Source organism: Chionomys nivalis, chromosome 1, assembly GCF_950005125.1.
Source record: "Chionomys nivalis chromosome 1, mChiNiv1.1, whole genome shotgun sequence".
Taxonomy (NCBI): domain Eukaryota; kingdom Metazoa; phylum Chordata; class Mammalia; order Rodentia; family Cricetidae; genus Chionomys; species Chionomys nivalis.
In genome coordinates, this window is record NC_080086.1 from 26,165,190 (window position 1) to 26,182,400 (window position 17,211).

At 45.5% G+C, this 17,211-nt stretch overlaps 1 protein-coding gene across 2 annotated transcripts; it reads right to left on the bottom strand.

Annotated features, from left to right (window-relative positions):
* Nucleotides 1–847: 847 nt before the first annotated feature.
* On the bottom strand, nt 848–7,619 carry Vamp1 (vesicle associated membrane protein 1). Of its 2 annotated transcripts, XM_057790675.1 has the most exons (6): nt 7,454–7,619; nt 4,186–4,312; nt 3,831–3,989; nt 3,329–3,380; nt 2,629–2,749; nt 848–1,849 (listed from the first exon to the last, which is right to left on the bottom strand). In XM_057790675.1, coding segments are annotated over exons 1-6 (612 nt in total). In that variant the 5' UTR covers nt 7,456–7,619; the 3' UTR covers nt 848–1,698. The 2 variants fall into 2 exon arrangements, with proteins under 2 accessions (XP_057646658.1, XP_057646668.1); XM_057790685.1 differs by having other exon boundaries at nt 1,706–2,937; nt 7,454–7,613.
* Between the last annotated feature and the right edge of the window lie 9,592 nt (nt 7,620–17,211).

Consider the following 17,211-nt stretch of genomic DNA (forward strand, 5'->3'; position numbering starts at 1 on the left):
GCTCTACAGAGTGAGTTCCAGAATAACCAGGGTTGTGATACAGAGAAACCCTGCTTCAAAAAGAAAAAACGAAGAGAAAAGAAGAGAAAAAAGAAAAAGAAAAAAATTCCTGGGCTTAGAGCCACAGAGCAATATCTTAAGGTGCTGGAGGGGCTGGAGAGACTACTACTTCACAGAACACTGGCTGCTCTTGAAGAGGTTTGCTTCCCAGCACCTACAAGGTGGCTCACAACCATGTGTAAATCCATGGGATCCAATGCCCTCTTCTGGGTGCCAGGCACACGTGGTGTAAATAGAAGCATGCAGGCAAACGCTCACATGCTTAAAATAAAAAGGAATAGGTCCTAAAGCGAACTTGCTATTTCAGAAGACCTTAGTCTGGAGAATGCATTTAAGAGACAAGCACAGTGGTGCACACTGGAAACCCCTGTCCTGAAACACTAAAAATAAATTTTTAAAAAAATTAATTAGAAGGGAGGAGCAAACTATGCATGAGGACGAGAAAAAGGAGGTAAGGGCTGGAAGCCTCATCTAGGCACAACCCGTAAAAGACAATAAGCAGGTGGAGGCAGCCAGGGGAGGCCTGAGAAAGCCTGCAGTTGTTTGCCAGTGTGAGTGCCCACTCAGCTTCCTGTCATCACTTCCTCTCACCAGCACCTGCACGGGCTGGGCTGCTTCATGTACGAAGGCTAAGAACACAGACCACTTCCTCTGCCAACACAGAGACTTTAATTTCCAGGAAGACCGAAGAACACACACCAGGCAGCCCTTCTGGTCTACAGCCAACCTAGGATGACACCCTCTTCTCCCCTCCCCAGCACAACAACCCAAACAACAACCAAAATGATGTTGTGGAAGGAATTTGTATTTTTCGCCGTCGTTGAGAATACATGAAATTGGTAGATATGTCACATGCCTTTGGTGGAAATACAACTCTTACGACTCTATACATAAACTAGGAGACTGGGTTAGGAAAAAGACAGAGGCAATGACAGACACAATGGAAACCCCACATCGTCTCATGACAAACCAAAGAAGGGGATGTGGGAAGCTTGGCTTCACTGGCTGCAAAGTCCCAGGGTTAGAGGCATACTTGCTCATGCACATGGGCGGTGGGAGGAAAGAGACTGCAAAGACACAGAAGAGGGCTCGGGGTGGGGTGAGAAAGAAAGTAAAAGGGCTAACACCCCAAAAGAACAAAACCAACTACACCTGGTAAGCCTTAGCGGGACAGAAACCCAGGAATGAATTCCCGTGCTAGGACTGGGTGGGCCAACTGGGTAAATTTGCTCCAGGCTCGGAGTACATCGAGGACAGTGTCGGTTCTTCTTCAGCGGTGATCCCCCCTGCACTAGGCAAAGAGAAGCCCAGAGGATAGTGGAGAGCTTCAGGGGGACGTTGGGAGAGTACACTGACTGCTTTCTTCAGCTCTTCAGTCCCGCCCTGAGGCAGGACGAAGGGAATGTGGGAAATGGGCAAAGGGAAAGAAGGATGGTTTTGCAGAGTGAAATGCTGCTGCGTGGAAAGGGGGCACGCGGGCTGGCACGGCCCCAGCCTCCTCCTGCTTGTGGACCAGAGGACAGAAGTAATAAAGTCCTGAGAGCACCCCCTCCTGCACTCCCCCCTAGCACCTGGGTTTATGGCATGCGCATCCTCTCGTGAGGCTCAGCAGCAGCTCCCATCCTCAGGTTTCAGCCTCTATTCGCACAGGGCATGCAAAGTGAGTGAAGGAGAGGAGGCAATGCAGAATTCAGACGGGGGAGGATGGTTCCAGAGAAGATACTGAAGGAGGAGAAGCAGACAACTCCAGATGCGAGGCCCCATGCTGGCACAGCAGTGCACAGCACACCTGTCACGGGCGCAGTGCGGAGCACACCCGTCACGGGCGCAGTGCGCAGCACACCTGTCACGGGCGCAGTGCGCAGCACACCCGTCACAGGCTGGCACCCCTCCCATCCAAGACTGAGCTGCGGGCTTTGCTGGAAAGGCCTTCCTGCCACATCCCTATCTCAGGCAAGAATGAGAGAAAGGTGTGGAGGAAGGGGTTCTGTGGGAGCCTGGGAGTCTCACCATTTCACACCCAGTTCCCATTATCAACAGCAAAGGAGGCTGAACTTCAATAATAAGATGGCAAGAAGCATGTTCCCAAATGCTTGCTATTTCAAAGCTGATTGGAATTATTTGGTGCCCTCATGAGCAACATAGAACACTTCAGAAAAGATGAGGAGACAGCGGCTCCTTGTAGACAGAAGCATGTGGGATGGCTTCTAGGAAAATGTAAGAGTCTCCTGCTGTCTTTATAATCAGTAAGCACTTGTTTTCTAGGCCCACAGAGAAGAATGTCTAAGGCTGTAAAGTTCCCCAAAGACACAGAACATCTTACATTGACAGACAAGCAGTAACTACAAAATTCCAGTTTGACTCCTGTCTTTAAACAGACCTCTGGGACCCGAGACAGGCCTGGTATGAGGGAAAAGTTCCAGGGTAGTGGTTACCAACAATTATATAAAACAGGCAGCAGGTCATTACTTCCCAAGTAGTCTGGGTCCCTTGTGCTGAAGGCCAGCCTAGCTGGAGCCAAACACCCTTCTACTTCCCTCAGCCATGCCAGCTTCTCAGATACCTCACCTCTGCCATCCCCATTGTGCTCCTTCCCCTGGCCACAGCACTTTTAAGCTCGGGGGTAAGGAGGGGGTGCCAGCTGTTGCTCTTTGGGTAGTGACTTCACGACCGGCCACACGCAGCATTTCTAGTGTGAAGGAAGAGGGCAAAGATTGCAACAGAAAAGGAGGCATGGGTGACGGAGAAGCCTGGGCTAGAATGGAGACAGGCAGATGAAGGAGTTGGCTGAGAGAGCAGACAGGAAGAAAAAGACATGAACTTGGATGGCAATGGAGAACAGGGACGGGATGGCACATTCTCAAGTAAAAAAGTAGACTGGACACAGGAATCAGGAAGTCCCAGACGAAGAAGAAAAAAGAGACAGGAGAAAACAAGAGGGCAAGTTACATCACGTTACTAGACAACCAGGTCTCTCAGTTACAGGCAACCCAGTCCCAAGGTCTCCCTGGGACACAGGCACACTTCTCAGCAGAAGGGGCCATCTTCCCACAATTCTTTGAAGGGGGAGGTTTGTCCATCAAGGAATCTCCTTGTCTTTGCCCTCCCTCCCCCCACCAACCAGGCGATGATCCCACAGCAGCAATCTCCATACCTCAGTCAGAGCAGCCCCACTCCCCAGCAGGCAGGCAGGCAGGCAGGCAGGGCTGGGAGAAGACTCCAGGACCTTCCCACCTCTTCACCCCATGGCAACCTCAGGGATACTTACTTACAATAACGACCACAATGATGGCACAGATGGCTCCCAGCATGATCATCATCTGAGGAGACAGAGCATGAGCCCTTGGACTCAGGAGGGAAGAAGGGAACAGGACTAGAGACGAGAAGACACCCACAGGCTTCTGCTTCTCTCAGGTTCATAAAGACAGAGCACAGACACTCAGCCTTGTTTCTGCTTAGCTCCCGATGCCTGTTCATTCTTTCTTGGAATTCCAATTGAAAGGCAAATTTTGTGAAGTGCTGGCTGCGTCTACAGACACTGTAATACATGTACTGAGCCAGGGTCTTGCTGTTGGGGGTCTGAAGAAGAGCCAGGCAAAAATTTCTGGAAAAAAAGCCACTTTACTAGCCTAAATTTTAAATTCCTCTACACAGGGCTTTCTCTGTGGTTCTGAATACTCTAGCCTACCCTGGCGGCCAATACAGGTAATGCATATCAAGGAGGTGTGCAGACCTCAGAGGGAAAAGCAGGCGAGGGCAGGGAGGCGCACCTTGCAGTTTTTCCACCAGTACTTCCTTTTCAGCTTGGCAGCACTGCTCTCAAACTGTGACGCTCCGGCCTGCAAGGCGTCAGCTCGGTCATCCAACTCTGACAGCTTCTGGTCCCTCTCTAGGACCTTGTCCACATTCACACGCATGATGTCCACCACCTGAGGGGGTGCAGGAACAGAGCTTCTGAGATTTCCCTACTAGAGACAGGAAATGAGCAATGCCCGGGAGATCACAAGCCAAAGCCTGTGAGTCCAAGGGCTGTTTGGCCCTGTATAGAGGAGAACAGATGAGATGATGCTTTCTGTTCCCGAGATTCTTGGTTTAGAAACTCTCAGGGATTGGTCAGGTACCTACCTCCTCCACTTGTGCCTGGGTTTGCTGTAGTCGTCTATTACTGGTCAAATTAGGAGGAGGACCAGGAGGACCTCCACCTGGGGCAGCCCCTTCTGTTCCTTCAGCGGGTGGCTGAGCTGGAGCAGACCTGTGGAGAGAAGCAAACAGTACAGTGACTGAGACAAGGAGAGACTCACAGGCATTGGCACGTACCACCAAGCAAAGCGTGAATGCAAACAGAGAACTGTTTAGCTCCTCTGCAATCCCAAGAGCTGAGATACAGCCTAGAGACACGGGGCAGAGGACGAAAGATCTCCTGCCATTTGGATGAGGGTCGCAGTGCCATTAAGAGATCTTGATTGGGCCTACCCTGTGATGTAAACTCAGGCACATCCTCTGGCAAATGGCCATAGGGACAAACACGCCAGCCTTGACCTAAATGGAATTTGCCTGGCCATTAGAAGTTCTTCCCATGAAATAAAACAGGAAAACCCAAGCCAGAAGAGAAGAGATTTATAGAAAAGACTAAACTGTAAGGACAGCTGTACTCTGGTTGGAGTATGACAGGGGCAAGCTTGTGGGGGCCCGACCACAGTTAGGTTTTCTACTATAATTGGTGCAGACAGCTGCTGTAAAAACAATCTGGAGACTCACCAAAGGCAGCGTCTGCATAGACGGAGTGAGTCAGGGGTATTTGCGTTATTTTTGGCAGAGAGAAGATAGGGGTTTCATTTAAATTGAATCTGGGGCTTAAAGCAATTACATTAATTGTTCCAAGAGCACAGACCAAAAGTAAAAACGCTAGAAATAATCTTCCTGTACATGCAGCAATGTCGTCCCATCCCATCCTTCTTCAGACTCGGCAGAGTCTCAGGGTGCTGCCCTGGGCCCGGGTCCGGAGAGAAAGCTTGAACTGCACCACTGCGCAACATGTGAGGATGAGCCCCTCTTCCCGCACTGGCAGCCAAGAGCACTCATGGCCTTGGAGGGAATGGTTCTGAGTGGGCTTGGTCTTGTCTTTGGTTTTGGTTTTTGGTTGGTTGGATTTTTTTCTTTTCTTTTCTTATGTATTTATTTTATTTATTTATTTATTTATTTATTTTTGGTTTTTCGAGACAGGGTTTCTCTGTGGTTTTGGAGCCTGTCCTGGAACTAGCTCTTGTAGACCAGGCTGGTCTCGAACTCACAGAGATCTGCCTGCCTCTTCCTCCCAAGTGCTGGGATTAAAGGCGTGCGCCACCACCGCCCGGCTTGTATTTATTATTTAAACAAATTTAGAGGCAGGTATTTCCTGTTCCCTAGCTGTCCCAGAACTCTCTCTGTAGACCAGCCTAGCCTAAAACCGAGATCCACCTGCCTCTGCCTCCCAAGTGCCAGGGTTAAAGGTGTGCGCCCACATGTGTAGTAAATGTGAGGTCTTTAAGATAAACTTGTCTTTGACACTCACCAGCTAACAAGTTCCCAAAATCAAACCTACAAAAGGAGATTTTTTTCCCTGCCATGTGGAGGCTGCACAAGCAAGGTAAAGAGAGATATCTAAAATTTGATGGAGAATAGAAATTTCTTAAACCCCATAAAACATCCTTGCCAGAGAAGTCCAAGAATAAATAAGGTAGAAGTTAAGCCATCATGAAGTTCCCAAAAAAGTAAATTCCTTGATTAATCACAATAGAATACCTTGAATCTCCTTTTCCATAACTAAGTAACTTTCTTCTAGACAAGATGCTCTCGTCCCTCGAGAGGCCATATTCAGATTACATTGGCTTCTTCCATTTAAAGAGTCACTTTCCCACGTCCTCCCTAGACACTGAGGAAGGAAAGGAAGATGCAGAGCCATGGGAGCCACCAGGCTTGCGCTGCTATTGAGCTAGCTAAGCAATCTGGTTCTAGACTGAGGGCAGGGATTCCAATGAGTTGGTAGCAGCTAGTGTTGGAAGGAGTCCAGGATGGTGGCACCAATGACAAGACTAAGGTCAGAGACCTCGTGATCCCCGGCTAGCCATCATGCTTTCCCTACCTCCTCCAGCCTCACACACGAAACCACCTGGAGCGAGTCGGCTACGAAGGGCCCCTCCCCAAATAAAGTACTTTGTCAAAATGCACAAAATGTTAAAACCACAGAACCCAAAAAGAAAGGATGGGATGACTGTGAGCTTTTAGAGGGCTCACTTCACTTACTACTTGTTAGGAGCTGGAAACACTCCACATTAACCTACCCAGGGAGTTATAATCCTTATGTAATACAAGTCAATCTTTTTTTTTTTTTAATCATCAAAAGAAGCAACACAAACCGAGTGGCGCACACCTTTAATTCCAGCACTTGGGAGGCAGGGGCAGGCAGATCTCTGAGTTCGAGGCTAGCCTGGTCTATAGAGGGAGTTCTGGGACAGCCAGGGTTACACAGAGAAACCTGGTCTGGAAAAGCCAAACAAGGGAGGGATAGAGAAAGGGAGAGGAGGAAAGAGGGAGGGAGAGAGGGAAAATGTAAGCACACACACACAAAAATACATCTAGCACCAGGCAAGCAATCCAGGCAATGAATAGAAAGGAAATCCTTCATTATGTGTATGTGATCATGAAGGGAGTTCTTAATTTAGCCACAGATCTTCAGAAGACGGTGATGCTGAACACAACTGGAGACGAACTATGTGTTTTGGATGAAATGAAGAATTCACTGGCCTCCCTAATTCTCTTCCAATACTTGGCTAGGGCTTGATCACTGGAAAGCACCTTAGCATAAACGGCTGCATCTCTTGCCACTGTCCCCTGAGACTTTCTGAGCGGCTCACAAGGCGCCACAGAACTAGCAAGTAAGTTTCTGCAGCTTTGCTCGCAGCCATGGGGTAGGTACATCACACTTTTTTGGGTGAGGGGCATGCAGAAACCCAGAGCCTGCAGGCAACCCGAGTTACTACGGACGGGTGCACCAATAAGTCTTCCCAGAGGCAGATTCTGTCAAACAAGAAGGGTCTCCCAGTTCCCTGCCCGTTATCTATACCTCCCCCAATTCTTCCCCTTTGGGCTTCCACGATACAAAGACGAGAGGAGAGGATGCAATGAACATGGGACCCCCGCGCCCCTGCCCTGCAGAGGAGTGCCGACTGCAGTTGGTGAGGGATGGAGCGCTGCCCGCATCCCGGGGTGGCCCGGTCTGGGGGCGGCGCGAGCTGGTGGTTCCCGGCGTCGCTGCAGCTGCTGCAATGCGCCATTTTCCGTCCCGCAGAGTTGGACACTGCGGAGGGAGAGTCCGTAAGGAGGTGTCGAGGACCCTAGACCAGAGTCAACTCACATTTTTCTGATAGAGGAAGTGGAGGTCCGTCCCTCTCTGGAGAATGCAACGAGACAGACAGGGAGCCGCTGCGGATGAAGCAGACGGAACTGCGGAGCTCCGCCTCACACGCGCTTTCCGGAACTCTAATTGCTGTGGAACTTACTGCAGGTGCGGAGCCGACTCGCGGCTTTATTGGCGATGACCACGCCTCTCGGGTGACGTTGAAATCTCTATATCCAATCCACGCGGGGCATGTCCTCCCAGCCCCGCCCCTGCAACTACACCAATCACAGTTCTCCTCTCATTCATTGCTCCTCCTTCACTGGCCAATACAACGGTGGTTGTTTAACGTCCAGCTCAGACTCAGCGCTTGAGTTAGGCGGTTTGTGGCGCCTACCAACCAATCGCTGAGCCGGAGGCTCCTGCCACTCTTACTGCTCCCGCCCACAGCACCTGGCGAAAGGAAACCCAGGTGACCTGGACCCTGAAATCCAACGGGCTGCGGTGGCTCAGCATGGGTGCAAATTCTTGAGGCCCTCCTGACACCCTTCCCGCCTGAGAACGTAAAGCCGAATGTTTTTTTCAATATAGCCTCTCCTAAATGAACTTCGTCCTAAACTGCTCCGTCTAGATTACCACAGCGACTTAATTAACCCAGCCCAGAAACTAGACTTCCCAGTTTTGGGGTTTGGTTGGTTGGTTTTGTTTGTTTTGTTTTCTCTTTCCTTTTTTTAAAAAAAAAGCTTTTTTTTCTCATTTATTTTTACTTTATGGTACAAATTTTTGTCTGCATGTATGCTTGCCTAGTGCCCTTGGAGACCAGAAGAGGACTTCCCTGAAACTTGAATTACAGATGGTTTTGTGTGCATGTGGGTCCCTGAGTGCTGAGATCTAAACCCTCTGCAAAAGCATTATGTTTTCAACCATTGAGCCATCTCTGTGCAGCTCCACCCCTTCCTCTACACCACCTCCAAACACTCATTAAGGAGTAGATTTTTCCTTTGTGGGGAGGGGGCTGTCAGGAGGTTTCTCTATCCTGGCTGGCCTCGAATTCACCGAGATCCGTCTGCCTCTGCCTCCCAAGTGCTGGAATTTAAGGTGTCCACCATTACCTTCTGGGCTGATTTTTCTTTCTATTTAAAAATTTTTTCTTCTTTCTTCCAATAGTATCCCTTTCCTAGACATCAATTGTAAAACTCAACATTATTTTATGCCTCACATCTTAAAAAGCAGTTATACATGTGATTTTTTTTTGTTTTTAAAAAAATATGTATTATTTATTATGTATACAATATTCTGTCTGTGTGTATGCCTGCAGGCCAGAAGAGGGCACCAGACCTCATTACAGATGGTTGTGAGCCACCATGTGGTTGCCGGAAATTGAACTCAGGACCTTTGGAAGAGCAGGCAATGCTCTTAACCACTGAGCCATCTCTCCAGCCCCCTGATTTTTTTTTTTGTTTTGTTTTGTTTGTTTTTTGTTTTTTCTAGACAAGGTTTCTCTGTAGCTTTGGAGCCTATCCTGGAACTCGCTCTGTAGACCAGGCTGGCCTCGAACTCACAGAGATCCACCTGCCTCTATCTCCAGAGTGATGGGATTAAAGGCGTGCACCATCACCGCCCGGCGTGATGCATTTTCTTAGCCCTGGAATTTTTAATTTACATTTATTGAAAGCTTGGGTTTGTCTGCAGTGTAAATTTTTTTTTTTTTTTTTTTGGTTTATCGAGACAGGGTTTCTCTGTGGCTTTGGAGCCTGTCCTGGAACTAGCTCTTGTAGACCAGGCTGGTCTCGAACTCACAGAGATCCGCCTACCTCTGCCTCCCAAGTGCTGGGATTAAAGGCGTGCGCCACCACCGCCCGGCTGCAGTGTAAATTTTTATCTCACTCTTGGGCATTCATACAAAGGAAAATGGAAAATAATAACATAATAATGGAACATCTACAACTTCACATTCAGAGGCTTATTTGTTTATTTATTTTTTAAAGAGGCTTGTGTAGTCCAGGATGGCTTGGAACCTATACATCCAAGAATGACATTGAAATTCTGGTCCTCCCTACTTCCACTTTCTGAGTGCTAGGATTATGGACGGACAGATACCACCTTTCTTGCCAGAGTGTTTGGGTCACACTCAGTGTCTTTTACATGCCAGCAAATCACTCTGCCAACTGAGCCGCGGCCCCACCCCCGAGCCCAGTTCTCAGCAATTCATAGTCTTCCTTTGGGCGGAGGTCCACATGCTAAGTCTTCAGTGGTGCAGTGTTTCCCAAGTGGCTAAAGATAGCCCTCCTCTCCCTCTGGAATGTTCTTTCAAGCTTCTGGCATCCATTTTCCAAGGTTATTAAGCTCTTGAGCAGGTATGGCAAACACAGTGTGGTTACTACCTTGCTAAGAGCTACAGCAAAGCCCCAGTTTAATATGCCAAAGAGCCAAAAGAAAGAGAGAAAGGAAAGGGGGGACACGCTAGGCTCAAGCCTGTGTCCAGTCTTGTTATCAGGGTACCTATCTAAATACCATAATCACAATGCATGGCATTTATTTTTCTTTTTTAAAATTCTTACTTTAAATCCTATTTTTGTTTTGTTTTTCGAGACAGGGTTTCCCTGGCTGTCTTCAAGCTCAGAGATTCAATTCCTCTGCATCCAGAGTGCTGGAATTAAAGGCATTCGCCACCATGTCTGGCTCTTAGATCTTTTCACCTCAGGCAGGCTGTGACTGGGTTTGGTTTTCTGAGCTGGATCAAGCGATGCTCCGGCTTCAGCCCTCCCAGTGCTGGGATGACACTGAGTGGCATCTTAAAATGATGCTCTTGAGCTGACAAGAAAGTCAACATGGTCTCAAGACCAACACGAGCAAAAGCTGATGATCCTCCAAGAGGCAGCTGAACATGGAGCACGGTGGCCTTGTGGGTGCCACTGCACCATAGGAAACAACACGAAGGTCTTTCTCAAAGTTAGAAATCTAATAGCAAGTCCCTGCGTGAGGCTGGAACCCCTATGTTGGCGACTAAGAGGTTTTAAAGAGATGCCACTCAAGTGTTCTGCAAATGAAATTATTTGCAAACTAGGTGCCCGTTGAAGTGCGCTCTCTCTCTCTCTCTCTCTCTCTCTCTCTCTCTCTCTCTCTCTCTCTCTGTCTTCTTGTCCTTTTGAATATCTGAATTCATAACCTCGAACTGTTTTTAATACTTTTGCCTGAAATCCTTGTTTTAGTCACTTTTGAAAGCTTTAGTGGCTCCTCTTCCTAAAACCAAGATGGCAGGAATTTCCAGGTGCTCTGGGGTTGACAAGCACCCAGCACCAGCAGGAGCAACACATACCTCTCTGGTGAGCTCCCTTACAATAGAGGCCTTGGGGAATTTCCACAGAGACAGTTCCAAGAGAAATAAACTGTGGTCAGATTCTGAAAACAAATCAGGGAAGAAATGCCAAGAATCAGGGAGGCAGACACAGGAATTAAGGAAATTAAAAAAATCATGCCAAGCAGTTCAATGTCTGAGTAATAAAGGATTTAAAAAGGAGAAAACAGGATATATGAGAAAAGTAAATGAATAGCTATGGAGTTAATTATAAAATAAACGCAACAAAAACTTTCAGAATTAAATGAGACTTTGCAGACTAAATAGTGGCTTCTAGCTACAACAGTGAAAGAAAAAGAATCATACCAAAAACACATCTTTCTGTAATCTCAGAACAAGGGAGGAAAACAGAGGGTCTTAAAATCTTTCAAAAGGAAAATACAAATGGAACAGAAAAGAAAATGGCACCCCAACACAGGAAAACACGGCAGTGGCTCCTTTAAAAGCAACAACTTCCAGGGGCTGGAGAGATGCTCAACAGGTAAGAGCTGCTCTTCCAGAGGATGCAGATTAGTTCCCAACACCCACATGGTGCCTCACAACCATCTGCAACTCCAGTTCCAGGGGATCTGACACCCTCTTTCGGCCTTACAGGCACTGCACACGCATACACATACATACACAGAAGCAAACATGCCCACACATATACATAAAATAAATACTTTTACCTGGGCAAAATGATTATTAGCCTAGAATTCTATAACATCTCAAGTATTGATGAAAATGAGAGGAAATGGGCTGGAGTCACATCCCTGTAATTTCACCACATCGGAGAGAATGGAAAAGAGAAACACTTGAGGCCAGAAGATCAAATCAGCACCACCTGCTCTGACTAGATTAGGAGGAAGTACATCCTATGATGAACAGTTCCCAGGCAAGTATCTGACAGCTTAGGCATTTGAAAGCTGTTTTGGTTGGTTTTCTAAGGCCATTACAAAACACTATGACCAAGGCAATTTATAAAAGAAAGCATTTAATGTATGGGCTGTGGTATAAAAAGATATGTTACACTGTTTATGTTGTGAAATACTGCTTTAACTGCGTAAAGTTGTGTTACATTTGTTTAACTATGTAAAGATGTGTTACATTTGTTTAATTCTGTAAGGATGTTGCTGTTTTATCTTGCCTGCACAAGGAACCTGATTGGTCTAATAAAAAGTGGAATGGCCAATAGCTAGGCAGAGCAGGCACAGGCAGGGCTGGCCGGCAGAGAGAATAAGTAAGAGGAGGAATCCAGGCTCCTGAGAGCGAAGAAAGAACGAGTAATAAGCCAGGGGTCAGCCAGTCAGGCAACTGCCAGACAGACAGACATGGAAGAAGCCAGAAAAGTAAGACATACAGAATAAAAGAAAGTTAAAAATCCCAATGCAAAACATAGATGGAAAGAAACAGAATAAAGTAAGTTATACGAGCTAGTGGGACAAACATAAGACCGAACATTCATAATTAATAATAAGTATTTGTGGGCTGGAGAGATGGCTCAGCCGTTAAAGGCTAGGCTCACAACCAAAAATATAAGAGTTCGGTTCCCAGCACCCACGGCTGTCTCTCCAGCCACTTTAAAAAAAAAAAAAAAATAAGTATTTGTGTCATGATTTGAGTAACCCAAAAGGAAGGCTGCTACAGGGGTCTCACAGTTCCAGAGGGTGAAAATGACAATCACCGCAGGGAGCATGGCAACAAGCTAACTAGATCTTATGTCTGGCCCACAAGCATGAGGCAGAGGTAAGGAGAGAGCTAAATGGGAATGGCTGGGTTTTTTAAACTGCAAAGCCCACCCCCAGTGATATACCTCCTCTAACAAGGCCAAACCTTCAAATAATTCCCAAAGAGTTCACCAACTGGGCACCAAGACTTAACATACATGAGCCTATGGGGACCATTCCCGTTTAAGACAGCAGAGAAACTAACATGAACAAATGTTAGTTTGTTCACAGATCTGATAAGGCATATGGAGAGAAACACGGTTAAAGTAATCCCACACTATCTCAAAACGGAGTATAATAAAGTGTTCTTTATTTAGGGGTAGACTCACAAATTAATAGTCCTCTGCATGAGCGGGAAACAGGAACTGAATCCAGAAGCCAAGAGAGAGAACACACACTTCTACATCTGTCTTTATAGTATCCAAGGCTATGCCCAAAGTGGGTCAGCATCTCAAAGGCCATTGGCTGAAGAAGTTCCTACAACACCTCCCCCTTTTGTCTGAATAAGAGAGTCTCAAACCTAATACAAAACTATATACAAGGGCTGGAGAGATGGTTCAGTGGTTAAGAGCACTTCCTGCTCTTCCAAAGGTCCTGAGTTCAATTCCCAGCAATCACATGATGGCTCAAGACCATCTGTAATGAGGTCTGGTGCCCTCTTCTGGCCTGCAGGCATGCATACAGGCAGAACACCGTATACTTAATAAATAAATAAATAAATCGTTTAAAAAAATTATATAAATAAGAACAGATATCAAGTATAAAAATTAGAATTACAGCCGGGCGGTGGTGGCGCACGCCTTTAATCCCAGCACTTGGGAGGCAGAGGCAGGCGGATCTCTGTGAGTTCGAGACCAGCCTGGTCTACAAGAGCTAGTTCCAGGACAGGCTCCAAAGCCACAGAGAAACCCTGTCTCGAAAAACCAAAAAAAAAAAAAAAAAAAAAAAAAAAAAAAAAAAAAAAAAAAAAAAAAAAAAAATTAGAATTACAACCAACATAAACAATATTAATTAAGAAACATATGCTAAATGTTTCAATAATTGTCCTATCCTAAGGAGTCTAAGTCTTGCATTAGAAATGGCTTGGCTAAGTCATGAAAGGAAAGTAGCTACAACTATGTAGTCTTCAACCCCATCAAAGACCTGGGAAGGGAAACAATATTACTTGAGTAAACAGGAAGTCCAACTGTTTACTCAAGCAACTTCCAAAATGTGTAATAAATGACAGAGACAACTGGCTACCTGGGCAATCACCCCATTTGTAACACTGGAGCAACCAACTTTGGCTAAGGCCTAGAGTAACTGACAGACCATTTTCAGAGGCAGGAAAAATTTTCAAAACCGTCTTACCCTGTCTTGGCAAGGTTTGGCAGATGTTTTTCTTGTATCCTCTTGTCCTGTCTGGACACCATGCATTTTGTCAGTGGTTGAGGCATTGGCGGTTCTTTGCCCAAAGTCCAGTTTTGCCAAGAAGAAAACAAGCTCCAAGTGGAGTGTCTTCAGTGCCCAACATTCTCTTAGGAATAGATTGGTGCTGTCCAGAGCAACTGTGTCTCACATCAACAGAACCCTAAGTTATTTAAATGCCATATTCTACAGTTCTTTAAAGTGATTGAACATCGCCTATCTATGCAGAATACAATTTATATGTATCTAAAGAACCTGATTATTCTAACTATAAGTATGACAAACATGAATGACTGTTGACCTATAATTTCTTAATACCTATATAGCTTAAAGACTAAGACTTTCTATTAGAATATTAGATAATCCTAAAACAACTGTGCAGCAAATGAGGACAATGACCTCAAAATGTAAACAAGGTATAAGTATCTTGATCAGAGGTAGAAATGCATAATGCAATATGATAAATATATCCTAAAATTGTATCAATAAACAAACTGTCTTAAGCAGAGGTAGAAGCATACATGCACACAATATGACAAAAATAACTTTGCATAGGTGTACAAATATTGTAGATAGAAATAGGAGCAGATTTAATATAACAAATATAATTTGAATTTATATTAATATACAAGAATCTATACCAATGTAAATTGTCTATAAATAATAGCTCAAAAGTATTCACTCTATTACTCACTATTATTATTAATGTGAGTAAACTCACACTAATCTACATATTATCCCATCCAATTTCCTTTTTTTCCCCCAAAGGAGATCCATGTGCCTACATAATTTCCACCCCAACCCCCAACCTTATACCAGTTATAATCAATCCCTAATTGATGTCCCTAACCCTGAAGACAAACTTTGTTGGGAGAAGGGACGTCATCTTCTAGAATTACTTCCAGCTGTCATGGGCGATGTTCTTTGTATGGGATCCTGTAAAACAAAAATGATAGTGAAGTTTTAGGATTACTGTCTTGTATAATTGCAAATAGTCTCTGAGTAGTTGATAGGGTTTTTCTGAAGTTCTTATTTGAAGTTCCGGCCAGAATGTTGTAAGAAGGTGCACCATTTCAGCTAACCAAGTTGGAGTCATTTTGAGAAGCTGGTACCCAAAACCGATCTTAAAGTAGTGCTATCAGCATCATGACGTCATATCGACCAGGTAGAATCATTGTTGTGGGGCCCCATCTTCTTCCTGGAAACTTGGGCACCAAATGTAGAGGATTGTGTAAAGTAGTTCCACACTAGCTCAGAATGGAATATAATAAAGGGTTCTTTATTTAGGGGTAGACTCACAGATCACAGTCCTCTGTATGTGTGTGGAACAGGAACCAAATCCAGCAGCCAAGCGAGAGAGAGCACACACTTCTACATCTGTTTTTATAGTACCCAAGACCACGCCCAAAGTGGGCCAGCATCTCAAAGGCCATTGGCTGAAGAAGTTCCCCCAGCAGCGTAACTTGAGAAATAACAAGGCTAATTTTTAAAAAAGTTTTAAGTTTCAATGATGTATTGTTTTTCTTTATTGTTATTTTATGTGTATGAGTGTTTTGCCTGCATCTGTGTCTATGTTCCATGTGAATGCAGTGCCTGTGGAGGCCAGAAGAGGGTGTTGGATCACATGAGGCTGAAGTTACACATGGTTGTGAGCTGCTCTGTGAGTACTAGGAATTGAACCCAGGTCCTCTAGAAGAGCAATCAGGGCTCTTAGGGACTGAGTCCTCTCTCCAGCCCCAAAACTTAAAACTTTAGTCTTTCAGACATAGGAATAATAATAAAAAAAAAAAAAAAAGTTATTGAGTAGGAAAAACATTTGCAGATAATAGATCTGATAAAGAATTACCTCTGCCTCCCAAGTGTTGCGACGGGATTAAAGGCGTGTGCCACCACCGCCCACTTAAGAAAGTTATTAATGTCATAAAAAGGCATTATGGTGGGCCTCTAAGGAGCACTCAAGCCCTAGAAGGTTTTAGCAGGGTCGCCTCTTACAGGTTTCAGAGATAGGAGGAGGCTGATGAGCAGCCTATGGTATGACTTACAGTCATGTCGTCTCTGATTCCTGGGCAGCATGGGTGGTGGGGAAGGTTCCGTCCTTTAGTTAATGTGTGTCCATCCTATGGAAAGTGGAGTGGTTTGCATGAGAAGACCCAATAGGTTTATGTATCTGAATGCTTGGTCTCCAGTTGATGGAGCTGTTTGGGGAGGATTAGGAGATGTGGCCTTGTTGTAAGAGATGTGTCACTGGGGGTGGGCTTTGAGGTTTCGAAAACCCACTCCTTTCCCAGTTAGCTATCTCTCTGCCTCCTATGTGTGGACCAGATGCAAGTTCTCAGCTATTGCTGCAGCGCCATGCCTGCCCTGTTTCCATGTTCCCCATGAAGATGGTCATGGACTCCAAGCCTCTGAAACTGTAGTCAGACACCCAGTAAACTCTTTCTCCTGTAAGCTGCCTTGGTCATTATGACTCTTCACAGCAATGGAAACAGTTTAAGACAGGAGGTGTCACTTACAGCCCCTGATAGCTTAGAGTCTTTGTTAAACTTGCTTTCGGGGAAATTAGGGTTTCAGAGTCACAGACAGTCACTGTATTGTGCCTGCCATTTCTTTCAAGAATCTGTGAGAATAGAAACAGAAAGAGGCTGCTGCTGGTGACCATGATCTGAATATCCCTTAATCCAAATCAACACACAAATGTTCACAGTACTATTTAGAATATCCCCAAATTGGACATATTGTCTGTCTACTGAGAAGTGGGTAAATCACATAATGTGGCATAGCCATACAATGGAATGTTACTTGGCATCAAAGAGGAATGAATTATTATTTGTACATGCTAGAGCATAGGCGAGCCTTGCTGAATTAAAAAAAAAGTCCCAAGTGGTCATATATTTCTGATAAATTTACATAAAATTAAATATCCATAATACATGAGAATGGGGATGGTAATAGTTATGGAAGGGAAGGGTAATTGGAAGTGATGGCTAAGAGAGAGACGATGAAAAGTGTTTTAAAATCAATTATGGTGATAGGTACGCAGCTCTAAACAGTCCTTCCTTCCTCTTTGAGATCTTTCCTCTCACAGTCAGGCAGCCCTCACCATTAAGGCTTCAGCAGATAGATCCAACCTGAACCAGGGCAAGGCTGCCCGAGGACTGACAGGAAGGTTTTCTTAAGGCAAAATGCAAATGCAAGCTCCTGGGCATTTAAACTGCCGAGGAGTCCTCAGCAGATAAAACTGGGCTGTCCACTACAGAAGGAAAATGTTCTGCCCAAATCGGTGGGTCCCCACAAAAGCCAACAAA

Excerpts from the sequence above, each read along its gene's own strand:
- Vamp1 (XM_057790675.1), bottom strand. Across the intron at positions 3,381-3,830 it reads ACTGGTGGAAAAACTGCAAG|ATGATGATCATGCTGGGAGC; the intron begins GTGCGCCTCCCT and ends CTGTCTCCTCAG. Across the intron at positions 1,850-2,628 it reads GCACAATGGGGATGGCAGAG|GTGTGCTGTGCACTGCTGTG; the intron begins GTGAGGTATCTG and ends CGCCCGTGACAG.